Consider the following 20,631-nt stretch of genomic DNA (forward strand, 5'->3'; position numbering starts at 1 on the left):
AAAAAATTCTGTTCTAAACTAGAACTGTTCTACCTGACTAGAACTGCAGAAAGAAAAATGTGGAGAATTGCGATTTCTAAAATAGTCCGTTCTCCACCAGTTGCTCCTAAAAATCAGGCGCGAATCATGTGGAAACTTGGGCCCAATGTCTCCTTACTTACTCTATCAAAACACTTCATGATCTTGAACACCTCGATTAAACGTCCCCTTTTAACCGTCTCTGCCCCAAGGAGAACAACCCCAGCTAACGTTTTGAAGCGTGGACATTGTGACGCTGTGAAGGACTGCTCCCCCAAACGTCCTCTTGACTCCTCCTGTCACAGATCCTGCCTGCCCTGCTGAATGTTACCAGCATTTGGTGCTCTCGTTTCCTGCCACCGCAGATTTACAATTGTTTAACAGCGAAATATTGTAGCCTGCCAACCATCACTTTGCGACCGCCTATACTCGCTGTGACTCCCCTCTCGGCTGGATTACCTCCGGGGAGGAAGGCAGACAAAGAATCGCACAGCCGACTCGTCCCCAAAAATTGCCCATTCTGTCTCGAAGGCGGTCCCTTTTAAACTGAGCTGCATTCAGTATTTGAGAACATCGGACGCAAAATCCAGCCCCGCCCAACCTTTGACCTCAACTTTGAGCGAAGACAGCATTTGACTCTTCCTTCAAAGTCTGTGGGAATGTGAGGGTCAAGCGCCAAGATGTTGCTGGGCCCTCCCAGGAATCTTCCTTTAGGTCTATACATTGCAAAGAAAGAAAGAAAGATTTGCATTTATATAGCGCCTTTCACGACCACCGGACAGCTCAAAGCACTTTACAGCCAAAGCACTTTTGGAGTGTAGTCACTGTTGTAATGTGGGAAACCTGGCAGTCAATTTGCGCACAGCAAGCTCCCACAAACAGCAATGTGACAGTGGCCATATAATCTGTTTTTGTTATGTTGACTGAGGGATAAATATTGGGCCCGGGACACCAGGGTTAACTCCCCTGCTCTTCTTTGAAATAGTGTGGTGGGATCTTTTACGTCCACCTGAGAGAGCAGACGGGGCCTTGGTTTAATGTCTCATCCGAAAGGCGGCACCTCCGACAGTGCAGCACTCCCTCAGCACTGCACTGGAGTGTCAGCCGAGATTTATGTGGGAGGGGGTGCCGGGGGGAATTATTGAAAGTGACTGTGCAGCCTCCACAAGGTGTCTTGTTAGTGCTGGACCTCAGAACGTTGTTCTCTTCCTCACAAACACCTCTGCCCCATTCCACCCACAGGCCACTGACGTCTGTGCGAAGCACCATGAGTGAGTTGTTGTATGTCCCATGATGCTCTTCTCCTGCCTCCGTTAGAATGAGCTGGGTTACCGCGGGGACCACTGTTGTGAACTAAAGCGTGTTGTCGGCTTAAAAGGCCTTTGCCCCGAATTAAGTAGTTTAGGTCGGCAAGCGAGATGCATTCCATTTGCGATTGGTCAGGAGACAGCCAATACCGCTTGTGGTTACTGCCACTTGGTGGCTTGTGGTCTGGGCGGCCATTTTCTTCCATCTCCTCACCAACGTCTCCTTTTCTTCAAGCGGTTCGGTGTTGTTAAATCAGCCCCTCCCTCCCCGCTCCAACCCCTTGCATCCCCGTTCCTCTGGTCCCCATTGAGAGGAAGTTTGACTGAATCTGGTTCGAAATGTCATTTTCTTCTTTCCCCCCCCCTGCCCCAGCTGGAGAGAGCCAGAGCGGACTGAGATTCACAGACCTCAGAGACACCGCCGTCACCGTCAATTGGGCAGCCGCTTCAGTCCCTGTCGATACCTTCAAGATCTTCTACGTCCCGACAGATAAAGGTGAGGCCTTGCTACCCAGGCCGGGCGGCCAGTAACCAGCGCTCGGGGTGTGTGTGTAGGGCACCAGGTGTGGTGGGCGGGGTGGGAGTGTGTCACCACCAGCTCGGCGAATCTTCATCCCCCTGGGCACGCAGGAGGAGAACAGGAAGTGTCCAAACCTTCCAGTCAGACGGTCGACACCTGGACAATTTAGGTCTGCGACCTTTAACCCCGGCGTGCGGCGGTGAACTTTAACTCCCGGTGCGTCAGCGAAATTGAACCAGCCCCCAACGCCCCCCCCCCCCACCCCTGGATTGCCGGTGAACTTTAACCCCCGCTGCCGTGCGTTGGTGAACTTTAACCCCCGGTGCCTGTTGCTTCTCTTGTGCAGGTGAACCGAGGAGTGTGACCACAGACGGCGGGAGGATCAACATCACCCTGACCAGCCTGCTGCCCGCCACCCAGTACGAGATCAACCTGGTGCCCGTGCGGAACCGCATCGAGAGCCCGCCCATACTGGACCACTTCACCACCAGTGAGTGAGAGGGGGAGGGAGGCGACCCCGCACTCCATACCGCCACAGAGCGCCGTCCCGAGAGGCTAGTGATCGTCTGACCCCGCGCGACCTATCAACCCCCTCCCACACACACCCATCCCCCAAACTCCCAAACACCCCCATCCCCCAAACCCCCCTCCCCACCCCACACACCCATCCCCCAAACCCCCAAACACCCCCATTCCCCAAACCCCCCTCCCCACCCCACACACCCATCCCCCAAACCCCCAAACACCCCCATCCCCCAAACCCCCCTCCCCACCCCACACACCCATCCCCCAAACCCCCAAACACCCCCATTCCCCAAACCCCCCTCCCCACCCCACACACCCATTCCCCAAACCCCCCTCCCCACCCCACACACCCATCCCCCAAACCCCCAAACACCCCCATCCCCCAAACCCCCCTCCCCACCCCACACACCCATCCCCCAAACCCCCAAACACCCCCATTCCCCAAACCCCCCTCCCCACCCCACACACCCATCCCCCAAACCCTCCTCCCCTTCCACACACACCCTCCCCCAAACCCCCTCCCCACCCCACACACCCCTCCCCCAAACCCCCACACACCCCTCCCCCAAACCCCCACACACCCCTCCCCCAAACCCTCCTCCCACCCCCACACACCCATCCCCCAAACACCCACAACCCCCCACACACCCCCACCCCCACACACACCCATCCCCCAAACCCCCACACACCCCCATTCCCCAAACCCCCCTCCCCACCCCACACACCCATCCCCCAAACCCTCCTCCCCTCCCACACACAACCTCCCCCAAACCCCCTCCCCACCCCACACACCCCTCCCCCAAACCCCCAAACACCCCCATTCCCCAAACCCCCCTCCCCACCCCACACACCCATCCCCCAAACCCTCCTCCCCTCCCACACACACCCTCCCCCAAAACCCCAAACACCCCCATCCACCAAACCCCCCTCCCCACCCCACACACCCATCCCCCAAACCCCCAAACACCCCCATTCCCCAAACCCCCCTCCCCACCCCACACACCCATCCCCCAAACCCTCCTCCCCTCCCACACACACCCTCCCCCAAAACCCCTCCCCACCCCACACACCCCTCCCCCAAACCCCCACACACCCCTCCCCCAAACCCCCACACACACCTCCCCCACACACCCCCACCCCCACACACACCCATCCCCCAAACCCCCACACACCCATCCCCTAAACCCTCCTCCCCACCCACACACACCCTCCCCACCCCCACAAACACCCATCCCCCAAACCCCCCTCCCCACCCCCACACACACCCTCCATCTCACCACCCCTCATGGACCCCCTCCCCCTTCCCACTCCCCCTCCCCACACGCCCCTCCCCTCTCCCACACACACCCTCCCCCTCCCCACACCCACACTCATCTCCCTCCAACCCATCCCCACACTCCCTCCCCACTCCACATCCCTCTCACAATGACCAGATCATCTGTTTTTTTTTGTTATGTTGATTGAAGGATAAATATTGGCCCCAGGACATTGGGGATAACTCCCCTGCACTTCTTCAAAATAGTGCCATGGGAGTGTTGGTCTAGATTATGGGCACAAGACTCTGGAGTGGGGGTAGGGGCTAAGGAATATATTCCAGACTGGCGGATGGTTGCCAGGTGAGCTGGGAGAGGGAAAGAACACGCCTTACAGTTCCAACTATTGCTTGGAGGCCTGTACAGCACGGACAGTTACTGCAGAGAATTAACAACACAGAAACAGGCCATTCTGTCCAACAGGTCGGTGCCGATGTTTATGCTCCACACAAACCTCCTCCCAACCCTCATCACCTCACCCCAACAGCATATCTTAGTCCTATCTCCCTCATGTGTTTATCTCGCTTCCCCTTAAACGCACCAGTGCTATTCGCCTCAACCATTCCACATTCTCACCACTCTCTGGGTAAAAGATGTTTCTCCTGAATTCCCTCTTGGATTTATCAGTGACTATCTTGTATTTATGGCCTCCAGTTCTGGTCTTGCCGCAAGTGGAAATGTCTTCTCTATGTCTACCCTATCGAACCCCTTCACCATTTTACCATTTTACTCAGCCGTCTCTTTTCCAGAGAGCAAGGCCCCAGCCTGTTCAATCTTTCCTGATAGTTATAACCCCTCTGTTACAGTATAAACCTGCTTCTCCCCTTCTCCAGTGCTTCTATATCTTTACCTAAGGCAGGATATAGTTGCCATAGAGGGAGTGAAACAAAGGTTCACCAGACTGATTCCTGAGATGGGGGGATTATTATGTTGGAGAGTGACACAGTTAATTCGGAAACTAGGGTCCTGAACTTATAGAAAGGTAACTTCGACGGTATGAGACGTGAATTGGCTAGAATAGACTGCCGAATGATACTTAAAGGGTTGACGGTGGATAGGCAATGGCAAACATTTAAAGATCACATGGATGAATTTCAGTAATTGTACATCCCTGTCTGGAGTAAAAATGAAACGTAGCTCAACCGTGGCTAACAAGGGAAATTAAGGATAGTGTTAAAGCCAAGGAAGAGGCATATATATTGGCTGGAAAAAGCAACAAACCCGAGGACTGGGAGAAATTTAGAATTCAACAGAGGAGGACTAAGGGTTTAATTAAGAGGGGGAAAATAGAGTACGAGAGGAAGCTAACAGGGAACATAAAAACTGACTGCAAAAGCTTCTATAAATATGTGAAGAGAAAAAGATTAGTGAAGACAAACATAGGTCCCTTGCATTCTGATTCAGGTGAATTTATACTGGGGAACAAAGAAATGGCAGACCAATTGAAGCAATACTTTGGTTCTGTCTTCACGAAGGAAGACACAAATAAACTTCTGGATGTACTAAGGGACCAAGGATCTAGTGAGAAGGAGGAACTGAAGGATATCTTTATTAGGCGGGAAATTGTGTTAGGGAAATTGATGGGATTGAAGGCCGATAAATCCCTGGGGCATGATAGTCTGCATCCCAGAATACTTAAGGAAGTGGCCCTAGAAATAGTGGATCCATTGGTGATCATTTTCCAACAGTCTATCAACTCTGGATCAGTTCCTATGGACTGGAGGGTAGCTAATGTAACACCACTTTTTAAAAAAGGAGAGAGAGAAAACGGATAATTATAGACCGGTTAGCCTGACATCAGTAGTGGGGAAAATGTTGGAATCAATCATTAAGGATGAAATAGCAGCACATTTGGAAAGCAGCGACAGGATCGGTCCAAGTCAGCATGGATTTATGAAAGGGAAATCATGCTTGACGAATCTTCTGGAATTTTTTGAGGATGTAACTAGTAGAGTGGACAAGGGAGAACCAGTGGATGTGGTGTATTTGGACTTTCAAAAGGTTTATGACAAGGTCCCACGCAAGAGATTGGTGTGCAAAATTAAAGCACATGGTATTGGGGTAGATAGAGAAATGGTTGGCAGACAGGAAGCAGAGAGTTGGGATAAACGGGTTCTTTTCAGAATGGCAGGCAGTGACTAATGGGATGCCGCAGGGCTCAGTGCTGGGACCTCAGCTATTTACAATATACATCAATGATTTAGATGAAGGAATTGAGTGTAATATCTCCAAGTTTGCAGATGACACTAAGCTGGGTGGCAGTGTGAGCTGTGAGGAGGACACGAAGAGGCTGCAGGGTGACTTGGACAGGTTAGGTGAGTGGGTAAATGCATGGCAGATGCAGTGTAATGTGGATAAGTGTGAGGTTATCCATTTTGGGGGCAAAAACGCAAAGACAGAATATTATCTGAATGGCGGCAGATTAGGAAAAGGGAAGGTGCAATGAGACCTGGGTGTCATGGTACATCAGTCATTGAAAGTTGTCATGCAGGTACAGCAGGCGGTGAAGAAGGCAAATGGTATGTTGGCCTTCATAGCGAGGGGATTTGAGTATAGGAGCAGGGAGGTCTTACTGCAGTTGTACAGGGCCTTAGTGAGGCCTCACCTGGAATATTGTGTTCAGTTTTGGTCTCCTAATCTGAGGAAGGACGTTCTTGCTATTGAGGGAGTGTAGCGAAGGTTCACCAGACTGATTCCCGGGATGGCTGGACTGACATATGAGGAGAGACTGGATCGACTGGGCCTTTACACATTGGAGTTTAGAAGGATGAGAGGGGATCTCATAGAAACGTATAAGATTCTGACGGGACTGGAGAGGTTAGATACAGGACGAATGTTCCCGATGTTGGGGAAGTCCAGAACCAGGGGACACAGTCTATGGATAAGGGGTAGGCCATTTAGAACTAAGATGAGGAGAAACTTGTTCACTCAGAGAGTTGTTAACCTGTGGAATTCCCTGCCGCAGAGAGTTGTTGATGCCAGTTCATTGGATATATTCAAGTGGGAGTTAGATATGGCCCTTACGGCTCAAGGGATCAAGGGGTATGGAGAGAAAGCAGGAAAGGGGTACTGAGGTGAATGATCAGCCATGATCTTGTTGAATGGTGGAGCAGTCTTGAAGGGCCGAATGGCGTACTCCTGCACCTATTTTCTATATTTCTATTTTTCTATGAGGAGAGATTGAGCAGACTAGGCCTATATTCTCCAGAGCTTAGGTGATCTCTCTGAAACATACAAAATTCTTACAGGGCTTGTCAGGGTAGATGCAGGGAGGATGTTTCCTCTGGCTGGGGAGTCTAGAACCAGGGGTCACAGTCTCAGACTAAGGGGTCGGCCATTTAGGACTGAGATGAGGAGAAACTTCTTCACTCAGAGGTTGGTGAATCTTTGGAATTCTCTACCCCAGAGAGCTATGGAGACTCAGTCTTTGAGTGTGTTCAAGACAGAAATCAATAGATGTTTGGACACTAAGGGAATCAGGGGATATGGGGATAGTGCAGGAAAGTGGAGTTAAGGTAGAAGATCAGCCATCATCTCATTGAATGGCAGAGCAGGCTCGAGGGGCTGAATGGCCCACTCCTGCTCCTAATTCTTATGTTCTTATGTTTTTAAAGCAACGAAAAGTAACTGAGGCATTATTGGATATTACATGAAGGATTAACCAGTCATTCCAGGGAAATAAACTTTATAAAAAGTGTTTCAAAACAGGAAGTCTGCCGAATGATAATATATTGGTATAGGTCATGAGTTGTAGATTTATTGGACCGTTGATGAGTTGACTAAGAGCAGCATTGAAAGATTAAAGAGCGCGGCCCAATCGTGCAAAGATGGTTCCCTGCCTTGATGAGTGAATAAAGGGACATGAAGTGTGAAATAACCCTAATGTTGTTGTGTTTGTCCAGCCCCGGATGCACCGTCCGATCTGAAGGCAGTTAATATCTCCGAATCTCTGGCCCACCTGGTCTGGAGACGGCCTACAGCAGCGATCGACCATTACGTCATCACCTACAGCACCAGAGCTGGTGAGTGGGAAACAATGGGAACAGCCAGCGCGGGATCATAAACTCTCCACTCACTGACACCAATCTTCCCATCCTCACCCTCCCTGCCCCAGCTCATGTCATAACCAGGCCCAGGCTCAGTGAGACAGTGGAGCCTTCATAACCAGGCCCAGGCTCAGTGAGACAGTGGAGCCTTCATAACCAGGCCCAGGCTCAGTGTGACAGGGCCCTTCATAGCCAGGCCCAGGCTCAGTGTGACAGGGCCCTTCATAGCCAGGCTCAGTGTGACAGGGCCCTTCATAACCAGGCCCAGGCTCAGTGTGACAGGGCCCTTCATAACCAGGCCCAGGCTCACTGTGACAGGGCCCTTCATAACCAGGCCCAGGCTCAGTGTGACAGGGCCCTTCATAACCAGGCCCAGGCACACTGTGACAGGGCCCTTCATAACCAGGCCCAGGCTCAGTGTGACAGGGCCCTTCATAACCAGGCCCAGGCTCAGTGTGACAGGGCCCTTCATAACCAGGTCCAGGCTCAGTGTGACAGGGCCCTTCATAACCAGGTCCAGGCTCAGTGTGACAGGGCCCTTCATAACTAGGCCCAGGCTCAGTGTGACAGGGCCCTTCATAACCAGGTCCAGGCTCAGTGTGACAGGGCCCTTCATAACCAGGTCCAGGCTCAGTGTGACAGGGCCCTTCATAACCAGGTCCAGGCTCAGTGTGACAGGGCCCTTCATAACTAGGCCCAGGCTCAGTGTGACAGGGCCCTTCATAACCAGGTCCAGGCTCAGTGTGACAGGGCCCTTCATAACCAGGCCCAGGCTCAGTGTGACAGGGCCCTTCATAACTAGGCCCAGGCTCTGTGACAGGGCCCTTCATAACCAGGCTCAGTGTGACAGGGCCCTTCATAACCAGGCCCAGGCTCAGTGTGACAGGGGAGCCTTCATAACCAGGCCCAGGCTCAGTGTGACAGGGCCCTTCATAACCAGGCTCAGGCTCAGTGTGACAGGGGAGCCTTCATAACCAGGCCCAGACTCAGTGTGACAGGGCCCTTCATAACCAGGCCCAGGCTCAGTGTGACAGGGCCCTTCATAACCAGGTCCAGGCTCAGTGTGACAGGGCCCTTCATAACCAGGTCCAGGCTCAGTGTGACAGGGCCCTTCATAACTAGGCCCAGGCTCAGTGTGACAGGGCCCTTCATAACCAGGTCCAGGCTCAGTGTGACAGGGCCCTTCATAACCAGGCCCAGGCTCAGTGTGACAGGGCCCTTCATAACCAGGCCCAGGCTCAGTGTGACAGGGCCCTTCATAACCAGGCCCAGGCTCAGTGTGACAGGGTCCTTCATAACCAGGCCCAGGCTCATTGTGACAGGGCCCTTCATAACCAGGCCCAGGCTCAGTGTGACAGGGCCCTTCATAACTAGGCCCAGGCTCAGTGTGACAGGGCCCTTCATAACCAGGTCCAGGCTAGTGTGACAGGGCCCTTCATAACCAGGCCCAGGCTCAGTGTGACAGGCCCCTTCATAACCAGGCCCAGGCTCAGTGTGACAGGGCCCTTCATAACCAGGCTCAGGCTCAGTGTGACAGGGCCCTTCATAACCAGGCCCAGGCTCAGTGTGACAGGGGAGCCTTCACAACCAGGCCAGGCTCAGTGTGACAGGGCCCTTCATAACCAGGCCCAGGCTCAGTGTGACAGGGCCCTTCATAACCAGGCCCAGGCTCAGTGTGACAGGGCCCTTCATAACCAGGCCCAGGCTCAGTGTGACACGGCCCTTCATAACCAGGCCCAGGCTCAGTGTGACAGGGCCCTTCATAACCAGGTCCAGGCTCAGTGTGACAGGGCCCTTCATAACCAGGTCCAGGCTCAGTGTGACAGGGCCCTTCATAACCAGGTCCAGGCTCAGTGTGACAGGGCCCTTCATAACTAGGCCCAGGATCAGTGTGACAGGGCCCTTCATAACCAGGTCCAGGCTCAGTGTGACAGGGCCCTTCATAACCAGGCCCAGGCTCAGTGTGACAGGGCCCTTCATAACTAGGCCCAGGCTCTGTGACAGGGCCCTTCATAACCAGGCTCAGTGTGACAGGGCCCTTCATAACCAGGCCCAGGCTCAGTGTGACAGGGCCCTTCATAACCAGGCCCAGGCTCAGTGTGACACGGCCCTTCATAACCAGGCCCAGGCTCAGTGTGACAGGGCCCTTCATAACCAGGTCCAGGCTCAGTGTGACAGGGCCCTTCATAACCAGGTCTAGGCTCAGTGTGACAGGGCCCTTCATAACCAGGTCCAGGCTCAGTGTGACAGGGCCCTTCATAACTAGGCCCAGGCTCAGTGTGACAGGGCCCTTCATAACCAGGTCCAGGCTCAGTGTGACAGGGCCCTTCATAACCAGGCCCAGGCTCAGTGTGACAGGGCCCTTCATAACCAGGCCCAGGCTCAGTGTGACAGGGCCCTTCATAACCAGGCCCAGGCTCAGTGTGACAGGGTCCTTCATAACCAGGCCCAGGCTCAGTGTGACAGGGCCCTTCATAACCAGTCCCATGCTCAGTGTGACAGGGCCCTTCATAACTAGGCCCAGGCTCAGTGTGACAGGGCCCTTCATAACCAGGTCCAGGCTAGTGTGACAGGGCCCTTCATAACCAGGCCCAGGCTCAGTGTGACAGGCCCCTTCATAACCAGGCCCAGGCTCAGTGTGACAGGGCCCTTCATAACCAGGCCCAGGCTCAGTGTGACAGGGGAGCCTTCATAACCAGGCCCAGGCTCAGTGTGACAGGGCCCTTCATAACCAGGCCCAGGCTCAGTGTGACAGGGCCCTTCATAACCAGGCCCAGGCTCAGTGTGACAGGGCCCTTCATAACCAGGCCCAGGCTCAGTGTGACACGGCCCTTCATAACCAGGCCCAGGCTCAGTGTGACAGGGCCCTTCATAACCAGGCCCAGGCTCAGTGTGACAGGGCCCTTCATAACCAGGCCCAGGCTCAGTGTGACAGGGCCCTTCATAACCAGGCCCAGGCTCAGTGTGACAGGGCCCTTCATAACCAGGCCCAGGCTCAGTGTGACAGGGCCCTTCATAACCAGGTCCAGGCACAGTGTGACAGGGCCCTTCATAACCAGGCCCAGGCTCAGTGTGACAGGGCCCTTCATAACCAGGCCCAGGCACAGTGTGACAGGGCCCTTCATAACCAGGCCCAGGCTCAGTGTGACAGGGCCCTTCATAACCAGGCCCAGGCTCAGTGTGACAGGGCCCTTCATAACCAGGCCCAGGCTCAGTGTGACAGGGGAGCCTTCATAACCAGGCCCAGGCACAATGTGACAGGGCCCTTCATAACCAGGCCCAGGCTCAGTGTGACAGGGGAGCCTTCATAACCAGGCCCAGGCTCAGTGTGACAGGTCCCTTCATAACCAGGCCCAGGCTCAGTGTGACAGGGCCCTTCATAACCAGGCCCAGGCTCAGTGTGACAGGGCCCTTCATAACCAGGTCCAGGCTCAGTGTGACAGGGCCCTTCATAACCAGGCCCAGGCTCAGTGTGACAGGGCCCTTCATAACCAGGCCCAGGCTCAGTGTGACAGGGCCCTTCATAACCAGGCCCAGGCTCAGTGTGACAGGGCCCTTCATAACCAGGCCCAGGCTCAGTGTGACAGGGCCCTTCATAACCAGGCTCAGGCTCAGTGTGACAGGGCTCTTCATAACGAGGCCCAGGCTCAGTGTGACACTGCCCTTCATAACCAGGCCCAGGCTCAGTGTGACAGGGCCCTTCATAACCAGGCCCAGGCTCAGTGTGACAGGGCCCTTCATAACCAGGCCCAGGAGAGTCCCTTCATAATAATTTGAGAAGACACTGGGTGTACGCAATGAATGAACCACTTTTGCTCTTTGATTTGGGTATTCTAAGGGTTTCCGAATACTGTATTCCCATACTTCCCTGTGTTGTATCCTCGCAGAGCCCGGTGTAAGCAGGAATGCCTGTATTCCCATACTTCCCTGTGTTGTATCCTCGCAGAGCCCGGTGTAAGCAGGAATGCCTGTATTCCCATACTTCCCTGTGTTGTATCCTCGCAGAGCCCGGTGTAAGCAGGAACGCCTGTATTCCCATACTTCCCTGTGTTGTATCCTCGCAGAGCCCGGTGTAAGCAGGAATGCCTGTATTCCCATACTTCCCTGTGTTGTATCCTCGCAGAGCCCAGTGTAAGCAGGAATGTGCCGGGTGACACCACGGAGCTTCAGCTGACGGGTCTGCGTATCAACACCGAGTACACGGCCACGATATACAGCGTCAAGGGAGGCAGTAGGAGCTCAGCCGTCGGCACCACCTTTTCCACCAGTGAGTAATTCCGGGAGCTCCGCACGGGATGGGCAGGCCCTCGCTCCACCTCTGATTGTACCTCGCTGACCTGTCAGGCACTTTTGTGGCGCCTTGCGATCGTGATGGGCGCCGTAGACATGCGGGTTTGTTTCCTTCTAACTGTCAACCCCTTCTGCCTCCAGACTTGGGGCTGCCAAGGACCCTGAGGGTGCGTGACGTCACATCGAATGAGGCCCTGGTGGTGTGGACGGCCCCGCGGGCGGCTGTGACTGGCTACCTCCTCCTCTACGGGACCGGCGAGGACAAGACTCAGGTAACGCACCCCAATCAGGCAACTCCTCAGAAGAAGGGCCAAGGAGCCAATGGGAAGGGCTTTCCTGGTGATGTCAGGTGGAGTTCCGGAGCGGTGACATCATGAATGGGGGATCCCGCCCGCAGCTCACTGCGTGTCCGCTCCATCACCAACACCTCCGTAACATCGCCCGTCTCCGCCCCCTACCTCAGCTCATCCGCTGCTGAAGCCCTCATCCACGCCTTCGTTATCTCTAGACTTGTCTATTCCAACACACTCCTGGCTGGCCTCCCACATTCTACCCTCCGTAAACCAGAGGTGATCCAAAACTCGGCAGCCCGTGTCCGAACTCGCGCCAAGTCCCGCTCACCCATCACCCCCTGTGCTTGCCAACCGACATTGGCTCCCGGTTAAACAACGCCTCGATTTCAAAATTCCCATCTTTGTTTACAAATCTCTCCATGGCCCTCGCCCCTCCCTATCTCTGTAATCTCCACCAGCCCCACATACCCCCCCCGAGGTGTCTGCGCTCCTCTAATTCTGCCCTCCTGACCATCCCTGATTATAATCGCTCCACCATCGGTGTCCGTGCCTTCAGCTGCCTGGGCCCCAAGCTCTGGAACCCCCTCCCTAAACCTCTCCGCCTCTCCACCTCACTTTCCTCCTTCAACCCGCTCCTTAAACCCTCCCTCTGTGACCGAGCTTTTGGTCACCTGCCGTAATTTCTCCTTATGTGGCTCGGTGTCAAATTTTGTTTGAGTATGGCTCGTGTGAAACACCTTATGATGTTTTATTATGTTAAAGGTGCTAATTGTTGTTGTTGTTGTTGTTGAGTGAACACACCAAATGCTGAACTGATGAACAGGAAAAGACCCTTGGCCCATCAGGCCTGGCTCACACTCATGTTGCCCAGAGCATCACGTCTAGACATTTCCCATCCCACCCCAGCGGCCATACAATCCTCATGTAGCTAGTAGCTAGCAGTTTCGAGGATTAAGGGCTGATCTAATTGAGGTGTTTAAGATGATTAAAGAATTTGATAGGGTAGATAGAGAGACCATTTCCTCTGGTGGGGGCAGTCCAGAACAAGGGGACATAACCTTAAAATTAGAGCAGGGCCGTTCAGGCATGACGCCACAAAGGGTCGTGGAAATCTGGAACACCCTCCCACAAAAAGCTGTCTAGGCTGGGGATCACTAGAAAATTTCACAACTGGGATTGCTAGACTTTTATTGGGTCAGAGTTACGAACTGAGGCGGGTAGATGGAGTTAAGATACAGATCAGCCATGATCTAATTGGATGGTAGAACAGGCTTGAGGGGCTGAATAGCCTCCTGTTGCTATCTTTCGATGTTAAATTGGGATATGGGCCAGCCGGGAGGGTTCCCATCCACTGTATTAAGTCAAATGCTCTGGTTAAGCACCATCTGTAGAACTGTGTCAGTTTTGGGCACCCTCCCCCCTCAGGAAGGAGATATTGGGCCCTGGCGGGTACGCAGAGCAGATTCACCAGAATGATACTGGGGCTAAAAGGGTTACATTAGGAATAAAAACAGAATGCTAGAAACCTCAGTGGGTCAGGCAGCATCTGTGGAGAGAGACACAGAGTTAATGTTTCGGGTCTGTGACCCTTCGTCAGAACTGGAGAAGTTCGAACTGAACAGACTGTTAACAAGCACTGAAAGGGGGAGGGGAGGAGAGAACAAAAGGGAAGGTCTGTGAGAGGGTGGAAGGCAGGAGAGATTAGAGAGACAAAAGGGGATGATGGGCCGAATTGAGACGGTACTAGCCAGAGTTAGCGAAAGGTTAGTCCACAGGGGGTTTGACTGACGAAATAATGACCAGCTGCCATTGGAGGCAGAGAGAAAAAAACACAAGCTCGAGGGGAAGTGTGGGGGAAGGGAGCCAAAGGTGGGCAGAGGCTGTGCTCTGAAATTGTCGCACTCGATGTTGAGTTCAGAAGGCTGCAAGGTGCCCCAACGAAAGATGAGGCGCTGGTCCCTCGAGCTTGCGTTGAGCTTCGTGGGAACAGTGTAGGAGACCGAGGACGGAGAGGTCAGAGTGGGAACGGAGCGGGGAATTAAAGTGACAGTCGACCGGACGCTCGGGGTCGCGCTGACGGACTGAACGGAGGCGTTCCGCAAAGCGGTCGCCCAACCTCCGTTTGGTCCCCCCAAGGAATTGGGAAGACCGGTTGCGTAGTCTCGGCGTGTATTCCCTCGACTGTGGAAGATTAAGGGCTGAGCTAATTGTGATATATTCTGGCGCCATCACAAGCCCACGTTCGACAAGGTGGCTCCAGTACATCATGTGACTTTTACAGCAGCAGTCGCATTACCGCAGCAGTCCACTAGGTGGAGCAGTTGTCCACTAGGGGGCGCTCTGCCGCACTAATTGAGACGTTTAAGATGATGAAAGGATTTGTTCGGGTAGATAGAGAGAAAATATTTCCTCTGGTGCGGGGGGAGAGTCCAGGACGAGGGGGTCAGAACCGTCAAATTAGAGCAGGCCCGGTCCGGGGTGATGTCGGGAAGCACTTCTTCAGGCAACGGGGAACAACGAACAGCCGGCTCTTTTCCCCGTGAAAGCTGGGCGCGGGATGTAAAACTCCGTGGGCTTTTCCGTACTGACTCCGGCGCTCGGCCTTTCCACCCACAGCGAGCGACGCTGGACGCCACGGCGACGAGCCACAGACTGCGCCACCTGACCCCCGGCACCGGCTACACGGTGAGGCTGCACGCCCTGCGGGACAGCGAGAGGGAGGCGGCCATCACTGCGCACTTCTTCACCACAGGTAGGCGCTCGGGGCGTGGACACGCCCTCTCCCGCCACTGGCCGCGGCTTCGACGTCGGCGCCGGGCCAACTCGCTGGGCCCCCTCCGGGTGTGGGACGGGAGTCACGTATAGGCCCGAGCCGGGCAAGGGCGGCAGGTGTCCTTCCCTAACGGGCATCAGCGGGACTGGGGCCGGTTGGGTTTCCGTGACCATCCGACAGCTTGGTGGTCACTTTTACGGGCGCCAGCTTTTTAATCTCCAGATATATTGGGGGTGGGAGAAATTGGGGTACTTTGCGCCTCCCGTTAGTGCCCCAGGGCGGGGGGGGGGGGGGCTAATAAGGCAATCTTCATTTGCATCCAGCCCTGCTCGTGGCCCACAGAGGAAGTGCCGCGCGTTGTTCTGCGCTACACTTGCTGTCGGGGGCGATAACCCCAATATCGCGAGGGGGCGGGGACTTCCACACCTGGAGCAGGAACACCACCCCCCCCGTCAAGGCTGTTACTGCCCCCAAACTGGGCGCTACACAAATTCACCCCCCCCCCCCCCCCCATTATTTCTCAGCTGAATCCAGATTCTGCCCTGGAGGGATTGGAACTGGCGTTCTCCGCATTATTTACCCAGGTTTCTGAATTCCGAGTTCCGGGACACCACCGTAACCTGCGGCAACAAGCACCGAGGCCTCCACCTCCTCAGGGACCTGCGTGGGGTATGACTCTGCCCCCTTCACCCGCACCCCCCGCCCCGCTTCAGAGGGGCAAGTGTCAGCTCGTACTTCCCGCACATTCCCAACTCCCGACACACCTCCTCCTCCTCCTCCTCCGCCCGTGGCCCGTGCCCGCCCGCCCGCGCGGCACTCTCTCCGGGACGGTGTACACCGCGATCATCTCTCTCTCTCTGCTTCCTCCCTCAGCGCGTGGCTACATCCCGTTCCCCAGGGACTGCGGAGAGGAGCGCGGCAACGGGCGGACCGAGTCCAGCGTGGTCACCCTGTACCTGAACGGGAACAAGGACAAGCCGCTCAGAGCTTACTGCGACATGACCATGGATGGCGGCGGCTGGCTGGTACGTACGGCGCTCGCAGGCTTCGGGGCGCGGGCGAACATCAGGCTGCGCGACACGGCCGCAAGTTTCGTGGAACCTTTCTGTTTGTTACTTATGTAAATGATCGGAGATGGTGGGAGGGGGGGGCGGGAAGAAAGGCTGTCTAATATGGGCGGGACGGTGGGAGACTGATGGTCGTGTGGTGAAAACTCCCAGCACTACGAGCAACCAGAATTGGCGACACTAGGTCAAGGGTCATGGGTCGGGGGTCAGACCCAGATCCAGGTTGACCTGAGCGTTGGAGGCCGGGATCCTGGGACAGGGGCAACTAACAGGCCTTGGATTCAAAAGCTGGCCTTTCAAAGGGACGATATTTCACTCCCATTCCGAATAGTGCTTCATTTATTATCTCTCCTTTCTTATTTCCTTCATTCTTTCTCTTTTTTCATTCCTCCTCCATCCACCGGTCCCTTTGCCCTGGTTTATTTATTTATTTGGTTCACTTCTGTAATGTTTTTGTTTCATGGATTCTTTGCTCAAGAATTCATAGCAACACATTGCTATTTTGAACTAGTTGGTTTATTAACGAAGGTTTAACAATCACACGACACATTACCGGTTCATCCACCAGACTCACAACCACCTGCCCCATCGTGGATCCCCAAACCCAAGTGGCTGGGGTTTTATTGAGTCGTGTGGACATCACGTGACTAGCTAAGCCACTCCCAACTCAACAGCTCTACAACTATTTTGTTGTAAACTAATAATCAAGTGCCCCCCTGATTAAAGTGGGTGGGCACATTCCAAAACCTTTTCAAGTGCCCCCCTTTTTTTTAGGGCAGTAAAAACATAAATTATACAAGTGCCCCCTGGCTAAAAGGGGAGGGGGTGCACTCAAACAGGCACAATAAACAAATTTAACTTTAGACATTAAAATCAAAGTAAAATTTGGTTGCCGGGGGTGATGATGCACTCCAGTCCCTCCGGCGCCCACCTCTCGCGGAAGGCCGCGAGCGTACCAGTGGACACCGCGTGCTCCATCTCCAGGGACACCCTGGCTCGGATGTACGCGCGGAAGAGAGGCAGGCAGTCAGGCTGAACGACCCCCTCGACTGCCCGCTGCCTGGACCGGCTGATGGCCCCCTTGGCCGTGCCCAGGAGCAGTCCTACGAGGAAGCCCTCGGACCTACCCGCTCCCCTCCGCACAGGGTGCCCGAAGATCAGGAGTGTGGGACTGAAGTGCAGCCAGAATTTCAGGAGCAGCCCCTTTAAATAATAAAACAGGGGCTGCAACCTCGTGCACTCAATAAAAACATGGAACACGGACTCTTCCAGACCTGGTAAATCTCCTCTGTACCCTCGCCAGTGCAATCACGTCCTTCCTGTAATGCGGTGACCAGAACTGCACGCAGTACTCCAGCTGTGGTCTAACCAGTGTTTTATACAGTTCAAGCATAACCCCCCCCGCTCTGGTATTCTGTGCCTCGGCTAATAAAGGCAAGCATTCTGTAATGGTGTCAGAGACTCAAAATCAGAACCAGGGGTCAGGGTTGGGGTGCGTTGGCATGTGGGGTCAGAGTTCAAACACGGGGTCAGAGCCGTGGGTTGCGGGGTCAGGGTTGAAAGACAGGGTCAGTGCCGGGACATTGAAGATTAATCTGGCTGTCGGTGTTCCCAATCCGGCGGTCACACGCCGAGCACGGGACATCCCCCTCGGTTTGTCCTTCCCGCGCTGCAGAGGCAGGAGCGGAGTGTCGGGCAGTGATGGTCACTTTCCCCTTCTCCCTCCCGCAGGTTTTCCAGAGGAGAATGAACGGCAAGACCAATTTCATGAGGACCTGGAAGGCCTACATGTCCGGGTTCGGGGAGCTGGCTGGGGAACACTGGCTGGGTAAGTGTGTGCGGTCTGAGTGGGTGTTGGTCACAGCCTCCCCCACTGGTCCCCACAGGGTCCCAGCTCAGGCCTGCTGGGGCAGAAGGCCACCCACCGCACTGCAAACACCTTCACTCCTTACCGCACGTTAAATCTTCCAGCTCACAATACAGCTGAGGTCGCGGCACCTCTCTGTGATACGGTGAACATTTTACATCTGCACCCACAGCTGTTGGTCTTCCTCGTTTTCTGTCTCTGTAAACCTGGCACATTACAGTTGCATCCTCCCGCCAGTGGGGGCACTGCAGCGCCATCACAGGCAGGAGGGTGGAAGTACACCGTGCCGTGTTTACATACACAGTTCCCATTGTAAATGTTGCTGTAGGATTTTACAATGCAAATCGCAAGTATAAAGACAGGAGGTGTTGCTTTGAAATGGTGAGTGAGTTACATGTGTAATATGGTTATATGTCACCACATTACAGGGAAGATGTGACTGCACTAGCGAGGGTACAGAGGAGATTTACGAGGATGTTGCCAGGACTGGAGAATTTTAGTTACAAGGAAATATTGGATAGGCTGGGGTTGTTTTCATTGGAGCAAAGGAGACTGAGGGGAAATTGAATTGAGGTGTATAAAATTTTGAAGGACCTAGATAGAGTGGATAGGAAGGATATATTTCCCTGAGCAGAGGGGTCAACAACCAGGGGGCATAGATTTCAAATACAGGTGATTGGTAGAAGTATTAGAGGGGAGTTGAAGAGAAGTTGTTTGACTCAGTGACTGGTGGGGGTCTGGAACTCACTGCCTGAAAGAGTACTGCGTGCAGTTTTGGTCTCCTTATTTAAGGAGGGATATACTTGCATTGGAGACAGTTTAGAGAAGGTTCACGAGACTGATTCCAGAGATGAAGGGGTTGAATTATGAAGAACGGTTGAGCAGGTTGGGCCTATACTCACTAGAGTTTAGAAGAATGAGAGGTGATCTTACTGAAACATATAACATCCTGAAAGGGCTGGAAAGGGTAGATGCAGAGAGGATGTTCCCCCCCGTGGGGGAATCTAGAACTAGGGGGCATAGTTCCAGAATAAGGGGCCGCCCATTTAAAACTGAGATGAGGAGGAATTTCTTCTCTCTGAGGGTCGTAAATCTGTGAAATTCTCTGCCCCAGAGAGCTGTGGAGGCTGGGTCATTGAATATATTTAAGCTGGAGATAGACAGATTTTAAAACGATAAGGGAGTGAAGGGTTATGGGGAGCAGGCAGAGAAGTGGAGTTGAGTCCATGATCAGATCAGCCATGATCTTATTAAATAGTGGAGCAGGCTCGAGGGCCGTATGGCCGACTCCTGCTCCTATTTCTTATGTTATTTTCTTATGATAGAGGCAGAAACCCTCAACACATTAAAAAAGTATTTGGATGTGCACTTAAAGTGCCGTAACCTAAAGGGCTATGGACCAAGATCTGGAAAGTGGGATTAGGCTGGATAGCTCTTTGTTGGCCAGCGTGGAAACGATGGGCCGAAATGGCCTCCTTCCGTGCTGTAAATTTCTATGATTGTATGATCTGCACACCCAATGCCTTGTTATCCCCTGACCTCCAATCCCACCTCACCTGCAGTCTAGACAAAGCCCGAGACTGGCCAGTCGTTAGTAGATTTCTTGGGCTGGATTTCCTGCTGGTCTCAGTCAGGAATTCCGGGAGGCAACATTTTTTCTACTTTACTCCCAGAGCTCATATCACATCAATCCCAGCTCATTTAGAGGGAGCTTCCCACGCGACCCAGCCTTCAAATACTCCTCACTACACCACCCCTACTGTGTCAGTGCAAACATTTTCCACCCAGTCCCAGAGGGGGAAAGGACAGTGTGTGACCCACTGTACCACACAGTCCCAGAGGGGGAAAGGACAGTGTGTGACCCACTGTACCACCCAGTCCCAGAGGAGGAAACGACAGTGTGTGACCCACTGTACTACCCAGTCCCAGAGGAGGAAAGGACAGTGTGTGACCCACTGTACCACCCAGTCCCAGAGGGGAAAGGACAGTGTGTGACCCACTGTACCACCCAGTCCCAGAGGGGAAAGGACAGTGTGTGACCCACTGTACCACCCAGTCCCAGAGGGGGAAAGGACAGTGTGTGACCCACTGCACCACCCAGTCCCAGAGGGGGAAAGGACAGTGTGTGACCCACTGCACCACCCAGTCCCAGAGGGGGAAGGGACAGTGTGTGACCCACTGTACCACACAGTCCCAGAGGAGGAAACGACAGTGTGTGACCCACTGTACCACCCAGTCCCAGAGGAGGAAAGGACAGTGTGTGACCCACTGTACCACCCAGTCCCAGAGGAGGAAACGACAGTGTGTGACCCACTGTACCACCCAGTCCCAGAGGAGGAAAGGACAATGTGTGACCCACTGTACCACCCAGTCCCAGAGGGGAAAGGACAGTGTGTGACCCACTGTACCACCCAGTCCCAGAGGGGAAAGGACAGTGTGTGACCCACTGTACCACCCAGTCCCAGAGGGGGAAAGGACAGTGTGTGACCCACTGCACCACCCAGTCCCAGAGGGGGAAAGGACAGTGTGTGACCCACTGTACCACCCAGTCCCAGAGGGGGAAAGGACAGTGTGTGACCCACTCTATCCAGTTATGCTGTTAACTAAGGTCC

The 20,631-nt window shown here is 54.2% G+C and overlaps 1 protein-coding gene across 1 annotated transcript in view; it reads left to right on the top strand.

Moving 5' to 3' along the window:
- Positions 1-20,631, top strand: part of LOC139230643 (tenascin-X-like) — a 293,996-nt gene that overhangs the window by 254,038 nt on the left and 19,327 nt on the right. The window contains exons 48-55 of the mRNA XM_070862456.1: positions 1,699-1,821; positions 2,192-2,335; positions 7,586-7,705; positions 11,853-11,996; positions 12,161-12,291; positions 14,929-15,064; positions 15,959-16,110; positions 17,884-17,980. Coding sequence (XP_070718557.1) covers positions 1,699-1,821; positions 2,192-2,335; positions 7,586-7,705; positions 11,853-11,996; positions 12,161-12,291; positions 14,929-15,064; positions 15,959-16,110; positions 17,884-17,980 — 1,047 coding nt within the window. The remainder of the gene's footprint in view (positions 1-1,698; positions 1,822-2,191; positions 2,336-7,585; positions 7,706-11,852; positions 11,997-12,160; positions 12,292-14,928; positions 15,065-15,958; positions 16,111-17,883; positions 17,981-20,631) is intronic.

This window comes from Pristiophorus japonicus, chromosome 19 (assembly GCF_044704955.1).
Source record: "Pristiophorus japonicus isolate sPriJap1 chromosome 19, sPriJap1.hap1, whole genome shotgun sequence".
NCBI classification, from domain to species: Eukaryota; Metazoa; Chordata; class Chondrichthyes; family Pristiophoridae; genus Pristiophorus; species Pristiophorus japonicus.